At 60.1% G+C, this 18,143-nt stretch overlaps 1 protein-coding gene across 4 annotated transcripts; it reads right to left on the bottom strand.

Annotated features, from left to right (window-relative positions):
• Positions 1–1,340: 1,340 nt before the first annotated feature.
• LOC125933074 (uncharacterized) lies at positions 1,341–9,667 on the bottom strand. Of its 4 annotated transcripts, none has more exons than XM_049645940.1 (4): positions 9,237–9,667; positions 8,029–8,283; positions 7,145–7,336; positions 1,341–5,291 (listed from the first exon to the last, which is right to left on the bottom strand). In XM_049645940.1, the coding sequence occupies exon 4, from the start codon at positions 5,221–5,223 to the stop codon at positions 3,994–3,996; it is 1,230 nt and encodes a 409-aa protein (XP_049501897.1). In that variant the 5' UTR covers positions 5,224–5,291; positions 7,145–7,336; positions 8,029–8,283; positions 9,237–9,667; the 3' UTR covers positions 1,341–3,993. The 4 variants fall into 4 exon arrangements, with proteins under 4 accessions (XP_049501897.1, XP_049501898.1, XP_049501899.1 ...); XM_049645941.1 differs by having other exon boundaries at positions 7,145–7,333; XM_049645942.1 differs by lacking the exon at positions 7,145–7,336 and having other exon boundaries at positions 9,237–9,666.
• Between the last annotated feature and the right edge of the window lie 8,476 nt (positions 9,668–18,143).

Genomic DNA, 18,143 nt, shown 5'->3' with positions numbered 1-18,143 from the left:
AGGCCACTTCACCAGTGCTACCCTCCCAGGAGCCGGGACACCTCGGCGCGCCCACTCATGGTCCCAGGGCGCAGAGCACCTGCCGCAGCCAGGCACCTGCCGGTTGCTGTGGAGAAGAAAGGTGAGTGTGTGCGGGGCAGACGGTACCGGAGGGAAGCCCAGCTCACGGGACTGACTCCACGCTGCAGTCTGCCGCAGCCTGGACCCTCGCGGTGGGACCCCAACGTGGGACCCGCAGTGGGACCCCATGGTGGAGTCAGAACATGTGCTTTTCCTCCCTAAGCGCCCTATGATGTGGGGACCCTGGAAGGGGTCCATGCAGAGGCCCCGTGGGGTGGGCGCCGGCGGGTGACACACCACGAGGGAGGACTGGCTGTGGACAGCAGCTGGGGTTCGGCGAGACCAGCGCCTTAGTGAGGTGCTCCCAGGACTGGATAGAACCTCGGCCCCTCCCTGGGGTCCCCAGGCCCCAGCACACCTGAGGTCACCCACTAAGAACGAGCCAGGACAGATCACCAACGCTTCGCGAGGCATCTCAGGAGATGGAGGTCCCAGGAAAGTTCCGTGTCTCCTCCCTCACCTGCCCAGGGGGTACACGTGTGTGCTCTGCGGGGCGGCTGAGGGGCTGCCCTGGGGTGGACAGTGGAGGTGGGGCACGCAGTGGCCTCCCCTCTCTCCACGTGGAGACCGCTGCTTCTGGGCGCAAAGGTGTGCCTGGGGGTGAGAACTCCGGCAGCCTGAGGACAGGGCCCCATCAAACCCCCTGACCACCGACTGCTGGCGTGGGTCAGGACAGGGGTCAGGGCAGGCAGCGTGACTTGGGACAGCCCTGTGTCCAGGCTGCTGGGAGGTCAGCTGGGGTGCTGGCACTCTGGAGCCACAGGCCTGGATGGTGCAGTCCTGGGGATAGATGCTGGCGGGCATGGCGGGGGACGGCCAGCTCCAGACCCTGCTCCACAGCGGGCGCTGGGGGTGCCGTTCCCCCCCGGGTGTATGGTACCCCCCTGTCGGCCTGACACCGCCGGACCCCAGCAGAGGCTCAGAATACCGAGCCGGCAGGATCTGAAAGAGACTTGGATTTCCCACAGCTCGAGGAAAAGATCAACGATCCTGCAAAATGGTTCCTGTAAGGGCTCCCAGGGGCTCAGTCGGTTGAGCCTCTGGAGATTTCGGCTCAGGCCACAATCTCACAGTCCATGGGCTCAAGCCCCGAGTCGGGCTCTGCGCTGACGGCGTGGAGCCTGCTTGGGATTCTCTCTCTCCCTCTCTCTGCCTCTCCCCTGCTCATGTTCTCTCTCCCCCTCTCTCTCTAGCCTTTCCCCACTCTCTTTCTCTGTCTCCCTCAAAATAAATGAGACTTAAAAGTGGTTAATTTAAACCTTTTCTCTTTATTGTGCTCACAAATGTGGTGTTTCATGACTTGAAGTATCATGGCCTTTTGAAGGGACAGGCATCTCTTTTTGTCCTTCTGCTGTCTCTGGGCCGCACAGCACCGTGGGGGTAGGAATACACTGTCAGCACGTGGTTTGCCCGAGGAGTGGAGGGGCTGTGTGTACATGTGGGCACCCGTGCACACGGCTAGGCCTCAGCCCACAGGCCCCCAGCCACTGTCCCCCGGGGTTTCTGTCCCAAAAGGCCTGGCTGGTCACCTAGCTCCATGCAGCGTTCGTGCACCTGCTGGCACAGCCACGTTCTAGGCATCGAGCGGATCCGCAGCCGCAGCGGGTGCAGCTGCTGTGGCCTAGAGGAGGCCCGTCGGTGTTCATGGGGGCCACCTGTGCCCAGAGCGGCAGAGCGGGTATGGGTGGGCCTGCTGTGTCGTCACCCTATGCTGCAACTGTGGGGCTGCTCCCGGGAGGCTCTTTCTCAGCCTGGGGCCCAGACTATGCCCCCTGCTTCGGACATGGCCGAGACTGAAGGCCTCTCAAGGTCCATCAGGTGCTGGGACCCCTTGGAATGGATCCTGATGCCAAGCACTGCCCCCAAGAAAGTTCCAGCGCCCAAAGCCACCCAGCGAGCCCTGGGGTTCACAGGACCATCCCCTACTTGGTAGTTTCTCCTATGTCCTGGGGTCCTGCCTTGTGCCTTTGCTTACACTGTCCCCGTGACCAGAGCCCCTCCCTTTTCTGCTCCTCTCAAGGGGGACCCTCCCCGTGCAGTCCTGGCCTCGGGACACAGGTGAGCAGTCCAGCCTCTGTGTCCAGTTAACACGTGTTCAGTGTGTGCAGGCTGCTGGGTGGTGAGCTGTACTTTTTTTTTTTTTTTTCAACGTTTTTTATTTATTTTTGGGACAGAGAGAGACAGAGCATGAACGGGGGAGGGGCAGAGAGAGAGGGAGACACAGAATCGGAAACAGGCTCCAGGCTCCGAGCCATCAGCCCAGAGCCCGACGCGGGGCTCGAACTCACGGACCGCGAGATCGTGACCTGGCTGAAGTCGGACGCTTAACCGACTGCGCCACCCAGGCGCCCCGGTGAGCTGTACTTCAACAGATCACAAGACCTGCTGTTCTTGCACAAGACAAGTTGAAATAGAGAAGTCGGTTGCTCACAAGTCCTGGAGGAAGTGCACGCGTGCCTGCAGAGACCACGTCGAGGCAGGGTGTAGACAGGATCTGAGACTCCGGCCTCTGCCAGGGTCTCTGGGTGGAGTGCTTTGGGTTCCTGAGCTAGGACCACATTGGTTCGTTCAAACCAAAAGAGCGGGGTTTTGGTAAGATCCATGGTGCAGGGTGGGGATCTGCTCTAAGGGGTGCGTAAGAGGAGGTCTTGGGAGGCAGGCACACTGTTGGCTGTCAGGGCTGCTAGGGAGTCAGAGCCGGGACTTCATTTGCTTGTCGTTTGGTGGCTGTGGTCTGGGGCCTGCGCTCATGGGAGAGACAAGGGGTGGCATCAGGCCCCGAGGGCCACTGGTCACACAAGATGGATGTGAGGCTGCAAACCGGAGCAGCACCTGGCCGCGGGCGGAGGGCTCCCCAGGGCTGCCGGGAACACCCAGCGCCAGCTTCAAATACAGACACAGTGAGCTGAGGCAGTGCCCCGGGGCCACTCCTCTTGTCTGAAGTCCTGCCCTGGTGTGCTGCTGGGGCCGAGGGTCTGCAGACCCTGACTGGGGCTCACAGAGGCGCGGGCGTGAGGTGCAAAGGTCTCACTGCTGGGGTGGACACGGGGCAGGTACAGGGTGGACACAGGGTGGGCAGACACAGGGGCAGGTACAGGGCGGATGGACACAGGGCTGACACAAGGTGGTCACAGGGCGGATGTGCAGCTTGGCCAGGACACTAGCTGTTGTGTCCCCATATCCAGAACCAGTTCACATTTCTCAGGTTCTTGTCTGCAGAGGCCTCTCATTCTCGGGAGGAAGATCGTCTGTGCCAGGCACTGATCTCCGGATGGAGGACATGGCACCAGCAGGTGGCACCGCGGCCCCAGGTCTGATGGGTGTCCACGCTGAGGAGGAACGGAGGCCTCCTGGCTTCCAGCCAAGGATGGCGGCGGCGGCCCCACAGGCCCTCGGGGTAGACAGTGTGGGGGGGGGGGGGGGGGGGAGGCGGGTGTGTGTGTGTGTGTCTATGTGTGTGTGTGTCGCCCCGGCAGTGAAGGGCGGACGGCCCCCAGTCCTGGAGGCTGGCCTGGCCTCCTCCCTCCATGCTCCAGTCTGAGGGGCAGGTGCCTGGAAGGGCTGCTCGGGGCGGGGCCACAACGAGCCATCGGGTTCTGTCCCGGCCCCTGGACGCCAACGAGCCGTCCAGAGAGAGACAGTGAGCATTTCCTCGGAGGAGCAGGCCGCGTCCTGAGGACACCTGGGGTCACAGGCCAGCCTGCCGCTCTCCCCAGCCCCTATCTGCCTTCAGAGCAGGCTGCGGGGTCCTCGGGCTGGTGTGGGGCCTGCGGGCGAAGGTCTTGGCCACAGGGGAGGGTCCCCTACGCACCTCATTGAGGCCTGGTCCGCAGGGCCAGCTGAGGGGCGTCCAGACATCCGTCGGCGCTGGCGTCACACGGGGTTAACCTCACGCCCCTGGTGCGTCTGCAGCTGCAAGGACACGAACTGGCAGAAGCACAGGCCCAGCTCGAGGTGGCCGCGGGCTCTGTGCGCCTCGTCGCAGGCGGGGAAGTACGCGTGCGCCACGCAGCAGGCGTAGCTGCAGGAGAAGCGCAGCAGGGCCTCCCGGAACAGGGCCTCGCCCTCCGCGGCCTCCAGGAAGACCCGCCTGCAGTCGCCCAGCAGCACGTACACGAAGTGTAGTTTGTTCATGGTGTCGCAGCCCATCAGCAGCGAGTGGGGCGCCAGCAGGAGGTTGGCCTCCCCCACCCTGAGCACCAGTTCCTGCATCATCTTCTTAGAGAACCTCCTGAACCAGCACAGGGTGTTGACTCCTAACACGAAGAAGAGGGGGCAGAAAAATATGTTGGCAGAGATGAGGAAGAAGCGCTGATCTGGGGTGTTTTTCAGGAGGCCCATAATCAGGGGCAGGGAGAGCAGGGCCAAGGCCACGAGAAACAGGAAGACGGCCAGCGTGACCCTGCAGCCCAGGTAGCGGAGGCAGGACCTGGGGGACCGCACCCCGTTGAGGATGCCCACGGCTCGCTTGTACACCTCGGGGTCCTCCAGCACCTCCTTCAGGGGGTCGGGGACGCTCAGGGTGCTGAAGGTGCCCACCTTCCACGAGGGCAGACTGTCCCTGTTGACGCAGTTCAGGGTCAGGAGGCTCTTCCCGCTGTACAGGGAGGCGGCGGGGCGCCAGGCGGGCAGGGAGCGGGCCAGGCAGTGGTTGGGCATGAGCAGGAGCTGCACCACTTTGCGGTAGAAGTGGCTGTCTGCCGCCTCCAGGTATGTCAGGTGGCTGAGGTGCAGCGGGACCTGGCAGGGCCTCAGCAGGACCGGGATGACCGGCTTCCTCTCCAGGCAGGAGCCGAAGAGCGACAGGTCGGCCTCCAGGAGGCACCACCGGCTCTGCACGAAGTCCTGGCTCAGCACCAGCAGCACCTTCTGGCTCTGCTGGATACACTCCGCCATGTTCTCCAGCACATTCCTCCCCGGGGTGAAGTCCCGCTCGTGCAGGCAGACCTTCAGCCCCGCGAGGTCCGCCTCCAGGCGGCTGATGAGCCCGTGGGTCCAGGTGGCGTCCACGCTGCTGTAGCTCACGAACAGGTGGAACTTCTCACTGGGCCTCAGTGGGGGGATGGCCAGAGCCACGCCTCCCTCCCCAGGGCCAGACTCCATGGGCACCACCTGGGAATCCAGCCCTGGGAATCCGCCTCTGGTCTCCGGAGAAGAAAACCACCCTCAGGCTGCAAAAGATCAAGACACACGGACTGATACGGGATGGACAACAGCGGAACTGAGGTCGAGAACCCGCAGCACACGGCTCGGGGAGCCACAGACAACCCCGGTCACAACTGGCCCAAACCACCAGCTTTCCTACTTACTGCCCGCCCCCCTTCCAAGGCAGGACCCTTCGGGGAAAGCCAGCACGTTCCCTTTCCCAATCGCAAGGATGCCGCTGCTCTAGCTCCCCGCCCCCAGCCCCCAGCGGGGTGCCTGAGCCCCCTTCCACTGTGGAGTCTCCCGCTCCCCTGCCTGCCTCTGGGTCTCTGCCACACCCAAGTGTCGTGGGATCCCCCGATATGGTGCGCTGTAAGGAATCAGCCTCGCTGTTCTCATCTGGGGCATCTTCCTTGATGTCCACTAGACATTGGCTTTGAAAGGGTCGGGGCACAGAGTGACCGCATCTTCCAGCCCCTTCTTTCTCTTCAGCTGTGGCTCACCTGGTTACTGGTCCTGAGGGATTGCTATGTTTATGTCCCCAGAATTGGTCGAAGCCCTAACCCCCAGGTACGGGGAGATGATTGGGGCATAAGGGTAGAGCCCCATGAATGGGGTTAGTGCCCTTATAAAGAGACCCTCAGACAGCACCCCGCCCCTGCCACCAGTGAGGATGCTGTGAGAAGGCGCCACCTGCAAGCCAGGAGGTGGCCATCACACCAGCACCCAGATCCCAGAATGCCAGCCTGCAGACTGAGAAGTGACTGTCTATTGTTGAAGCCCCCAGACTGTCGTGTTGTGTTCCTAATTTTTTTTAACGTTTATTTTTGAGACAGAGAGACAGAGCATGAGCAGTGGAGGGGCAGAGAGAGAAGGAGACACAGAATCCAAAGCAGCCTCCAGGCTCTGAGCTGTCGGCACAGAGCCCGACGCGGGGCTCGAAGTCACGAACCGTGAGATCATGACCTGAGCCGAAGTCGGACGCTCAACCGCCTGAGCCACCCAGGCGGCCCTGTCGTGTTGTGTTCTGGAGCCCAAGCAGACTAAGATGGGTCCGCCTCTATAACGTTTGCTCTATTGCTCTAGGAAGGGCAGACGCTTTCCAGGAAGCACTAGAACTTTCTCCATGCTGCCTGAGACCCTCACATCGAGATCCCAATGCCCCAACTCAGTGAACAGAGCTTGAACTGCGGCCACCAGAGGCCTGTCTGCTAGTGTCCAAGGAGGCCCACAGAGCACTCGCTGCTGAGACCGTCTCATGTGCCGACGACCGGCCGGCGGCCCTGCCAAGGGGCCTCGCCCGCTGGAGCCCTGCACACCCCATGTGGCAGCTGGTCAGTGGCTGTGCTGCCACCCTGCCAGGAAGTTCCCAGCTGAGACCCGTCCCCTCTCGGTGAGCAGGGGCAGGAGAGCCCAGAGGAGGACCAGGGAGCAGCTCTGGGCAATGGAGGTGGGAGAAGCCCAGCTGCCCACTCCCTGCTTCCACGGGGCCCCCCACCCCTACTTGCTCTACCAGCTGGTCGGGAGGAAGGCACCCGCACAGTGTCGACAAGGGGCTCCTCCCGTAGCGTGGCCAGCACAGCACAGCTGGAGCCTCTGTAAGGGGCCGCGGTGCCCACCCTTCCTGGCCAGCAAGCCCTCCTGCGCGGGCACCATCCCCACACCGCCACCCCCGCTTCCAGGTGGCACGGCTGAACGTCAGGTGGGCGAGGCTCTGGGGGACACATCTGAAAGCCTGGTCTCACAGGGCTCCCCCTCCACGGAGGGCTGGCCGCCCCGCCTCTCCCACGGGCAGCCTGCAAAGTGGGTGAGGGTGTGCGCGTGTCCGGGACGTGCCTGCACCCGCTCCACGCTTCCCCGGCAGACACGCTTGACTTACCTCGTTGTTAAATGCTATGACTCAGACGCTGTTCTGGGCATTGAGGGTCTCAGCCGGCCAGCACCGGCCACCCACGCCGCCCACTCTTCACTGCAGTCCGGGGGAGGCCTGGGAGGCAGCTGGGGACCCTCCCCCAGTGCCGTCCCCACATAGAAGGAAGTTTGCAGCCAATACTTTCTAGGGGCATCTCTGCTACAGCACAAGGAGCGAGAAACCGAAAAAAGGAAGCAGATTGAGGAAGGCCCCTTGTGCAGAATGGGGGTGAGGGGTGGACAGGGAGAAGAGGCAGAGCACTGCCCCTTCTGAGAAACCCAGCTGGGCCTCAAGGTCTGGAAATAGGGGCAAGATGGTCAGGGAGCTCTTGAAGTCTGTCTGATGGTGATGCTGGGCACTTACAAGGCCCCTCTGCCGGGCCGCTGGGCTTGCCGGCCGCCCGGCCGGGCCCTGCGGCTGGAAGGAGTGACGGGGAGGGCCGGGTGACCGGTGCCTCCTGGTAAGGTTCCCCGAGCAGGTCTGGCCAGGGTGGGGCGTGGGAGTGCATCCTTGAAGGAAGGGGAGACCCCAGCTGCTGGGCGACCCTCCCCAAACAGCCACGCGGGGCTCAGGTGACTTCCCCTGTTCCTGCCCTCTCGGGCGGAGGGGGTCAGCCTGGGAGCCAGCTGCGGCCCTCCTGCTGGTTTCCCAAAACCCACCCACACCTCGCACCGGCCCCTTCACCAGTTCTATTCAGCAACCCAAGGGAGAAGCCATCGGGGTTCCTGGGGGCCCCGTCCCCCTCCAAGACCTCCTCCCACCTGGGCCAAAGGTGTGTCTCCAAAGGCTCCTCTCCAATCTGAGCCATCACGTGCATGTGGTCTCTTAAGAAAATAGCTATTTGAACTCACCCCTGGTGAAGACAGTCCCTCACGGACTATTTTGTTCCTGGAAAAGCAGCGACACCCAGAATTGATGAAGCTGCCTGGTGCTGATGATGCCGGTGAGGCTGGCACACCCCGCATGGACCAGGGGCCGGTGATGTGTCACCACAGATTCGGAGCACAAGCTGGTAACCACTCCAAGAGGCACGGAGGAGGGGTCTGCCTTTTGAGGACAGAATCCCCCAGAAAAACCAGCCACAGGCCCAGCTGATGAGATCGTGCCTGAAATAACAGAACTTTGAGGGGCAGGCACATCCAGTGATACCGCCTTCGGAGGACAGAGATTTTCCCAACAACAAATCCTTTGAGGGGCTCACCTCTCCCTGCACATCCTGCCCCCCCCTCCCCCCAGTCGGAGGGACACTCACCCCTCACCAACACCCAGTCTTCAAAAGCAAGGGTGGCCTGGGGAGTCTGCTGCCCAATGAAAAGAAGCCTCTGGCCTCCCTGCCTGTGAGCAGCGGGGGGCTAGTGGGGGCCAGGGGTAGTTTCCCCTTGCAAGCACCAGCCAGGGAAGGAGGGAAGGAGGGGGGGAGGGGGAGGGAAGCACGGAGTGAGGGAAGCTGGCCAGGCTGGGAACACAACGGCAGGAAGTAGATCCAGGGAAAGCTATTTGAGCCCCTGGGAGGCGGGAGACACCGCTGCTCTTTGCTCCGGGCTCCTGCGCCCAGGAGTTGGGCGCTGGGGCATGACTCCCGGGCACTCAGGGCAAAGCCAAAGGCTGAGGTTGGTCCTCCTGGAAGGGCTGTGCGGGAGGGGGCCCTCGGGCAGGTGGGTGTGCTAACCGGAGCCCTCTCCTCTCGGCTGCATTCCTGGCTGGGTCCAGGCTGTAGGGCTTGAGGACCACCACCTTCCGCCCCGCACGGTCATGGACCCCCACCCCACATTACTGCCGCGTTTCCGCGGGCGGTCCCGGTCCCAGAGCTCATTTCCGCGAGGCAGCCAGGGCAAGAAAGAGGGTCACGGCGAGTGTTTAACACACCGCACACTCACACACCGGCCTCTGCTGAGGGGGCCCCGCTGAGCCCAGGCCCAGCTCGGACCGCGGGTCTCCAAACCCAAGCCTGGAGGGATCGGGGAAGTGGGGGACGTGGGGCTCAAACGCTGGCCTCCTCCCATCCCCCCACCTTCCTTGTGAACTCTGCTTCCCTATCAGACGACCCTCTGCTCCTTACCGGTTCAGCGCCATGGGCGGGGGGGTTCCCGCGGATCCCTGGGGTCTCAGAGCATCATGACCACGGGACCTCTGCCCCCACCCCGGAGTTCCAGTTTGGGGCTGGGCTGGGCTGGGCTGAGAGGTCAGCTCCTGCCAAGGACCAAGCTGGGCAGGGCCCTGCTGTTGGGGGGGTGGGGGAGGGAATCCCAGTCCCGCCCCGCCTTCCACCCTCGGCCCGCCCCCTCCACCCCCACTCCGGGCACGTCATCGGCGTCCAGCACCAAAAAGGGCGGTCTGGACACGCGAGGGAATCGGGGAGGTGAGTGGGCTGGGGCCACAGTGTCGGTGCAGGTTCCAGCGGGTGAGAACCTCTCCAAGGGAGGTGACCGTCCCGCCCCTTCCGGGGCTCCTTTCAGCCTGGTCACTAGTCAAGGGTCAAGGCTACTCACTTAATGCAGACCCTAGTGGGTGGGCAGGGCGGGGGGGGGGGGGCATGCCTCCCTCCCCATCACCAGTCAAGGACCCTCTGGGCCGTGGGCAGTGGTCCTTGGGGCCTGGTCAGTGGCTCAGGCAACATTTCCCCCCTAACAAAGCTCTCGACCACTCGGGGCAGGGGAGTGACCCCCTTCCCTGCACCCCACTCAGTTCAGACCGCGCCCCCACTGCCCCCCCTGGACCTTAGCGACTCTGACTCTGCCGGGAGCTCTGCTTCCCGCTCCTGCCTGGGCTCTGGTTTCCTGACTCTGTGCCCTGCCCTCGGCATTCTGGGAGGTTCCCAGTGGGCTGTGAGGCTCTCTGGGCCCGTCCCCGCTCCTCACTTGTCTGTATCCTCATTGCTCAACCCACAACAAAGTACCACCCTCCTCCCTCCCCCCTCTCTGCGCCTGGTTCCAGTTTACTGATTATCCAAGCTCTGTTTACAAGACTGGTAGCCCTAGAAGTGGGGGGAAGGAATGAGAGCAGAAGAGGGGGGTGGGGGTGGGGAAGAGGGCCGTGGACAGCTGCCTCTAGGGGCAGCCTCCCACAGGTAGGGACGCCCCGGTCATCCTGGGCCTGTGCTGGTGGCTGGAGAGGAGAGCAGAGGGAGGAGAGAACCCTGTGCTGGAGGAAGGTGGCAAGAAGGCAGGTGTGGGGCTCAGAAGGTGGTCGTTAGGCTGCTGGCCAGAGTCCAGGTGGTGATGTCACCCCAGCTCCCCAGGCCGACGCGGGCAGACACACTCAGGGCCTCCAGCTTAACACTGACCCCCAGCCTGTCCTTGCAGCCGGACCTGACTCCCGAGTCCTTAGTGCATCCAAGGGCCAGCCGTCAGCCCTTGTGCACCCCTGAGCCCAGTCTGGTGGGAGAGATGAGTCTGCACATGACCGCATCCTGGCATCCTAGGGCCCCCCACCCTCATGTTAGCAGGGACGGTCTGGAAAGCAAGTCTGTGCTCCCAACACTGGAGACCAGAATGTGCAGGGCTGGGACACAGAGGCGGGGCTCCGTCTCACCGGGGTGGTCCTGCTGGCCCTGGCCCCGTCACTTGGTGATCCCATCATTTCCCAGCCCGAGGTTATCGAGCGGGGGGGGGGGGGGGGGGGGGGGGCTGGATCGATCAAGGAAGAACCAAACTTTTAAGGCTCCATGTGACCCAAGCTCTGCCACTTACTATCCACGTGGCCTTTGGACAGACCCTTAAACCCCCGGAATGTCAGATGGCTCAGCCAGAAAGCACAGACACTGCCTCTCTGAGGTCAGAGACAGGTCTCTGGCCACACAAGGCTGCAGGGGGCTTTGTGTGACCCAGAGTGCCTGGGACTTTTGTCGTTTTATTAAACGTGTTGCCCACACTTTAAAAGCAGGAAGTTGGCTGACTGATCAGGATTTCTAGCTTCTCTGAAGCTCTTGGACGTTCTGGCAGGCAGGGCCCTCCTTCCTCAGTGCGGCCCTCCACAAAAAGGCACCTAGAAAGTCTGGAACCTCCCTGGCTGCACAGGAGCACACAAGTGTCCAGGGAGAAGGGAGCTGAACCCCGAGGGGAGCACGGCGGCCTGGCTGCAGCGGCCCACGTGCGTTTGCCACCGCAGGGGCCAAGAGCGGCTTCTAGTGGCCCCGCAAGGTCAGAAGACGGGACGCCAAGCCAGGCCAGGGTAGAGCCGGCAGGGGGGCCGCCGCAGGAGGCTGGGCCCCCAAAGGCTGGTGTCGCGAGAGGGGCCGGACTGGACAGAGAATCCCCCGCAGCAAAACAACCCTGTGGGTGCTCTACAGCCTGTCACCCCCAGCTGGGAGTTTAGTCACACACGGAGCTACGCAGAGGGTTGGGTTTTCATTTGCTGTGTGGCTCAGCAAGTGAGTGGTTCTGGGGTCCCCCACAGCAGTAGTGAAGTCTCTTCTAGAAGAACATAGCTCTCAAACCAGACTGCACAGTACTCCCACGGCTGAAACCACATGACACGAATGCCACGGTTACGGGACAGGAGAGGAGACAGTCTCCCCCAGCAAGATGCCGCAAAGCAACAAACTCAACCATGCTCAGAAAATGGAATTAGAGAGCTTCTTGGTGGCATCTGGGAGGCGGCGGGCTGCTCCAGGATGAACTTTCCCGACTACCGGCTGCCAGAAATGGGGAACTCAGACTCCATACCTTTTATGAGGAGCCTGTGGCCACAGAAGTTGCTGCCGATGCTCTGGGTGAAGCGTGGAAGGGTTACGTGGTCCGAACCAGCGGTTATGCTTGTTACGCTTTCTCTCTCTCTCTCTCTCTCTCTCTCTCAAATAAAAAACAATTTTTTTTAATGAGATTTTTCTGGGTCGCCTGGGCAACTCAGTGAGTTAAGCATCCGACTTCGGTTCAGGTCATGATCTCACAGTTCGTGGGTTCGAACCCCGCATCGCGCTCTGTTGCTGACAGCTCAGAGCCTGGAGCCTGCTTTGAATTCTGTGTCTACCTCTCTCTCTGCCCCTCCCCTGCTCACACTCTGTGTGTCTCTCTCTGTCTCAAAAATGAATAAACATTTTTAAAAAATAAAAAATAAAAATGAGATTTTCTAAGAGTAACAAATAAAAAAAAGAAAAAAAGAAAATGGAATTAAAGATATTAAAAATAAAGTGTGTGTTTAAAATTTTATTTTAAAGGGTCCGTGCTGTCAGCATGGGATTTTCTCTCTCCCTCTCTCTGCCCCTCCCCTCTAGTGTTCTCTCTCTCTCTCAAAATAAATAAGCATTAAAAAAATTTTTTTTCAGAAATAAAAGAATTGAAAATACAAAATAGCATCAAAATGCATTAAAAACGAATAGAGAAATTTGAAAAGAATAAAATAGAACTTTTAGAAAGAAAGAACGTATATTTTTGAGAATTAAATACTCAGTTAAATAGCATTAAACACAGCTGAAAAAAACAGGTTGGGATGTGGAAGAAATAGCTGAAGAAATGATCCAGAACTCAATACAGACAGAGATAAGAGATATAAAGTGGGGTTTAGGAGACCAAGAGATAGAACGAGGTCACACATAATTTTAATTGGAGTTTCAGGTAGAAAATAGGGAAATGGCAATATCTGAAAAGGTAGCAGCTCATAACTTCTCAGAATTGATGAAAAAAGTGGACCTGTCTTTTCAAAAAACACAGTATATCCCAAACAAAAGTAGACAATAGAAACAGTGCGTTCGACTTCCAAACTACGAGGGGGGGAGGGGGGATAATTTCTTTTTCAAAAGAATATCTAAAGGAAATCAGAGAAGGAGAAAAAAGAAGCAAAGATAAAGTGGGACAATAAATAGCACAAGAACAATCACACAACGACGTCTATCAGTCATTATATTACATATAAGAATATATCGGCAAAAAGAGATTTTCAGCAGGCTAACAAGTAAAATCCAGCTGTTTACAAGAGAGCCACCTGAAACATGAAGATGAAAAGCTAGAAGTGAAATGATGGGAAAAACATACTTAGCAAATGCCATTAATGGAAAAGGAGCTGGTGTAGCTGCGTGACTATTAGACAGTCTAAACATCAGCACTTAATTTGTTTTAATGCTTATTTTTGAACGAGAGTGGGCGGGGGAGGGGCAGAGAGACAGGGAGACAGAGAACCCCAAGCGGCCCACAAGGAGCTCAAATCCATGAACTGTGAGATCATGACCTGCGGCAAAATCAAGAGTCGGAGGCTCAACAGACCGAGCCCCGCAGCCGCCCGACATCAGCACTTTATTGGAGACAATACAAATCAGTACTTGATGATAAGGAGTCAACTCACCAGGATGATATAATAATTTTAAACTTGTAAGCACTTAATAACATGGTGTCAAATTTGGTAAAATAAAACTTGGCAAAATTAAAAGGAGAAATTGACACTCCGTTTTCAGAATGGGGCTTGAAAGGTGCTTTCCTCTCAGCGGCTGACAGATACGTGTTTGTGAATGCATCTACGTGGGGAGGGGCATGTGTGTATGTGCGTGTTTATGGTGTGCGTGCGCTCCTGCTGCTTGTGTATTGTACACGAACCTGGCGTGTTTGGGGAGGTGAGTTTTTTTTTTAATTTTTTTTTTTAACGTTTTATTTATTTTTGAGACAGAGAGAGACAGAGCATGAACAGGGGAGGAGCAGAGAGAGAGGGAGACACAGAATCTGAAACAGGCTCCAGGCTCCGAGCTGTCAGCACAGAGCCCGACGCGGGGCTCGAACTCACGGACGGCGAGATCATGACCTGAGCCGAAGTCGGCCGCTCAACCGACTGAGCCACCCAGGCGCCCCTGGGGAGGTGAGTTTTGAAAGCTGGAATAGGGCTAAGGAGTGGAGCCCTGTGGTCTTAACCCAGGCTCAGCCTGCAGAGTTTCCCAACCTCATCCTGGTCAGTAGGCTCTTCAAGGGGAGGGAAGGACGTGGCACGGCCCTGGGTAGGGTGGGCACCCCTAACTAGGATGAAGAAGTGTCTGGGCTGTCACTGCTGAGCCTGGATCCCCATACAGCTGCCTTGAGGGGCCCAAGCCCTGAGGGATGTGACATCTCATAGATCCAGCCAGAGGTCCTCTGTGGGGATGCTGTGAGAGGGATGACACAGGGACTCCAGGAAGCCTCTGTTGGGGTTTGGGTCTTCCAACCTCAGTTTTGGAGGTGACAAATGGCTCTCAAGTGCATCTACCCTGAGCTGGAGACTGGGCAGCCACTGGGGGGAATCTTAGGACACCAGGCCCCTTGTGGGCAGCTGTGGGGGCACAAGCTCTTTGTGGTGGCCAGGGCTCGGGGTGGGGGGAGGGTGGGAGCAGGGAATGGCAGCTAATGTGTGACGGGGTTTTTCATGGGGACGATGAAGGTGTTCTGGAATTAGTCCCTGTGACAGTGGCACAGCTGTGTGAATACACTAAAACCCACTGAGATGTATACTTTGAAATGGTACATTTTAGGCTATGTGTGTATTATATTTCAACTAAAAGTAACCGAGATGGCACAGGGATGATGGGGCTGGGGCCGCCCACTTGTAACCAAAGACCAGAAGCTCTAGTCACCGGCGGAGGAGAGGTGCTGAAGACACTGAAATGCAGCCGGGTCACCCAGGGGGGCAAGTGCCACCTGCCCGGGGCCAAGCTGTGCGTGTTTTCTGGAAACAGAGCCGTGAGAGCCCCTGCACCTGCACACCACCCCCCGCCCCCCAGCTCAGGGCTGGGACTGCGATGATCCTCTGCCCCCCCTCCCCCTTTGACCTGGAAAACCAGGGAGGGAGCCAACACTACTTCCAGTGCCTCCCATCCCCCTCAACCATTCTCCCCTGAGGTTGGCCACCCATCACCTCTCCTAACTTCTCATCAAGGCTGGACTGGAGACCCTGGCTGCTGCTGTCTGAGCCTCTTTGAACAGTGTCTGGACAGCAACGGGCTCCCCTGGTGTGGGGGGGACCCTGCTGACTCCAGCAGCCGCTCCTCTTTTGCCCCATCGCCCCCAGGGCTCTGGCCACGCCAAATGTTCCATCTCTGTGTTCCCACTCTGCCAAGCCTCCGTCCCCTCTGCTGGGCACCCTTCCCCTCTTTGCTTCCAGATTAGCCTGTGAGTTAGGTCCCCACCGGCATCGCACCCTCCCCGGCAGCCCCCAGCACGTGCCTTCTGGCTCACAGGCCCTACCTGGCCGGACAGTGTCTGTGGTGGCCGTGTGTCCACCCCAGCACAGCTGGCCGGCCAGCAGCAGCGATGTTTGGGGAGGGAGGGAGAGAGAACCTAGCTCCGGTCAGCCCTGCACACGACAGGCCGTCCGGCCATGGGTCATCCACACCAGGACTATGCCCGCTCCCGCGTGCAGCTCCAGGTCTGCCCCACCCACCCCAGAAGGAATCCTTCCAAGGCCTCTAATGTGGAGGCGGCAGGGGAGCCCATGCCTGGTGGGGGCAGGTGGAGAGAGGCCTGTGGGGACCGGGATCAGAGTTTGTGCGGGCGCCCTGCTCCAGGCTAACCTGCGCCCCAGAATGCAGAGAGCCCCAGGTAGGTGGCCGTCCCAGAGCCTGGCCGGAGGGGGTCCCCGAGGATGCGCAGCAGGCCCTGGGGCGTGTGCCCCCTTCCACAGTGGCTCAACAGAAGCTCCGGCTGTGCATGGCCAGGCCCGGCCCTCACTTCCTCTCTCACTTCGAGTCCTAGCAGGATGCCGCCACTCTGCCCTCCGTCAGACATTTCCTGTCCACCAGCCGGCAGGCGAGGTGCCAGCTTTGTGCCAAGGGGGGTCCTGGGTGCTGGGATCTCCGGTGGCTGGTAGAGGACAGGCGGCCCACAGTCTGGGCTAGCTTGGCCAAGGTTCTTGGGGTCACTCGGGGCGCCGGGTGTCCTTGCCTGCCACAGCCACAGGGGCAGTGGGGGCACCATGTGGTCACAGCCATGAGACCCAGGTCACGGCCGTGGGCAACAGGAGGAGGCCTGAGGTTGAGGGGTCCCTCTTCGCACTGGCCCCTGGTCCTTCCTCTTGGGGAGTCCTCTCCAAGGACTCACTGCAAGGGTTCAAGGACATCTCCTGCCCCGCTGAGATACCATGTGAATGTATATAGCCCTGAGTCTGAGGGTGGGGCCAGAAGGAGGGCAGGCATGGCGGCGGGAGGGGGGGGGGGGGCAGAAGGTCAGAGGGCAGTGAGCATTCTAGGCTTTCCTTTTCAGTGGGCACCACGCAGTCCAGATGCACCCCTGGGCAGTTTTGTACCGACCAGACTGCCAGGCTCGAATGCCATAGGAACGCGGCTAGCCTGCGTCTAGGTTGAGTCCAAACTCAATCTTAGAAAAGCCAAAAAGAAAGAGCTGGAAACGGCACTAGTCCTCCCCTGGGAGGGGCCCCTGAAGGGGAATCAGGTGATCCCACGAGGCTTCTCCTGTTGCACAGAAAGCATTGTGACAGCCGCCCCAAGAGCCTGGTGGGTCAGTGCCCCGCGTGAGGCCAGCACACCTGCCCGTGGTGTTTCTGCCCCTCCCCCACACCAGCGAGAGGGGAAACACGTCTGCCTCCTCCGAAGCTGAACTCTGTGCCAAGGAGCGCGTGGTGTGGGTCCAGTCGGACACGAGGGCACGCCCTCCCAGACCCAGCCTCCACTTAGCCACTCTGCCTTGCTCCCCGACCCCGACTGGGTCCTGACCCCTGCTGTGTACGTCACTCTAGAGGTTGGGGTGGCTCTACCGTGTGGGGAAGCCGGGTCCTGTCCCCACTCTGGCTTGGCTGGCAGAACCCCATGCTCTCTGGGCTCAGTATCCCCATAAGTGGGGACGTGTCGTCAGACTCTGGGCCTGCAGCCTGGTGCTGGGCACACAGGGCTCTGGGGCTCCCATCCCCCAACTCAGGAGCAAAGGTACCCAGGCATCGTGTCTGCTTCTGCTCTGACACCCCTCCCTCTCTCTGACATGCCCTCGGGAGGTCAAAGCCTGGGGCGTCTCCATCTTACCCCAGTGACCAAGGTCAGGTGCCTCCTTCCCGGCAGGCAGTGTCCCCTGTGGCAGGAAGTGACCTCCTGAGCCAGGAGACCACAGATCAGACCTGACACTGGGCTCTGCTGCACAGGCCAGGCCCCAGGGCGCCTCACCACCCCTCACGCTCACGTCTGAGCCCAGAGGAAAAGCTCACATCTGCTCCGCGTCAGCAAAACATTTCTTTTGACTTCTTTCCAAAGGGAGAACAATGGCTCACACAGAGGACAGAGATCCTGCCCCAGAGCTCGCAGTGCAGTGGTTGTGGCCGGCTGCCGGGGACAGTGAGAAACTGTGTCCATGTTAATTGGTCTCCCACTCCGGTGGCACAGTAGGGTTCCTGAGGTGGCTGTATGGTCCCGGTGGTAATTCGCTAGTTTAGGGCAGACCTGGATGCTCCTTTCTTCCCTTGCTTGTTCCCTGAAGAGGGTCTGGAAACAGGCCCGGCTTAGAGCCAGCCCCCAGACTCAGGCGGGGTGGAGAGGCCAAGCAGGGGCCACGTCTCCTTGCCCAGATTGTCCCCGAGCCCAGGACGGACAGCTGTTGAGGCTGGTTCCAGATGCTCCTTCTGTGTCTTTCTGGGTCTGCGGGTCCAGGGACGGGGGCCTTCAGGACCCCTCAGTTGCTCTGCTCAGCCAGGCCGGCAGCTGGACACTCAGGTGGGGAGCCGGGGTCAGGTGCCCCCAGGCACAGCAGCTCAGGACCTCAGAGCAAGAGCAGAGCAGGGCTGGCCCACAGGGTCGCTTTCCAGCAGGCAGGGGACCAGCCCCCCAGCCCAGGACACCATGCCCTACTGGAGGATGTCCCCTGCCCCTGCCTGGAGCCCGAGCCACCCGATGCCCACCTGGTTCCCGGGAAGCACCTGTCTCCGGGGCTGCACAGACCTGTCGGCTCAGCGTGCCGGTGAGGCCACATCCTTACGAACAAGCTGGGACTGCAGTGACGCGACGCTGGCTGTTGTCCGAGGCAGGACGGCCTGGCCTCGCCCCACCTCAAAGGAAATCGTTCGACAAAGTTCCCTC

Source organism: Panthera uncia, chromosome D2, assembly GCF_023721935.1.
Source record: "Panthera uncia isolate 11264 chromosome D2, Puncia_PCG_1.0, whole genome shotgun sequence".
Taxonomy (NCBI): domain Eukaryota; kingdom Metazoa; phylum Chordata; class Mammalia; order Carnivora; family Felidae; genus Panthera; species Panthera uncia.
Note: the sequence above shows the minus strand (reverse complement) of the source record. Positions and strands in the feature narration are given on the sequence as shown.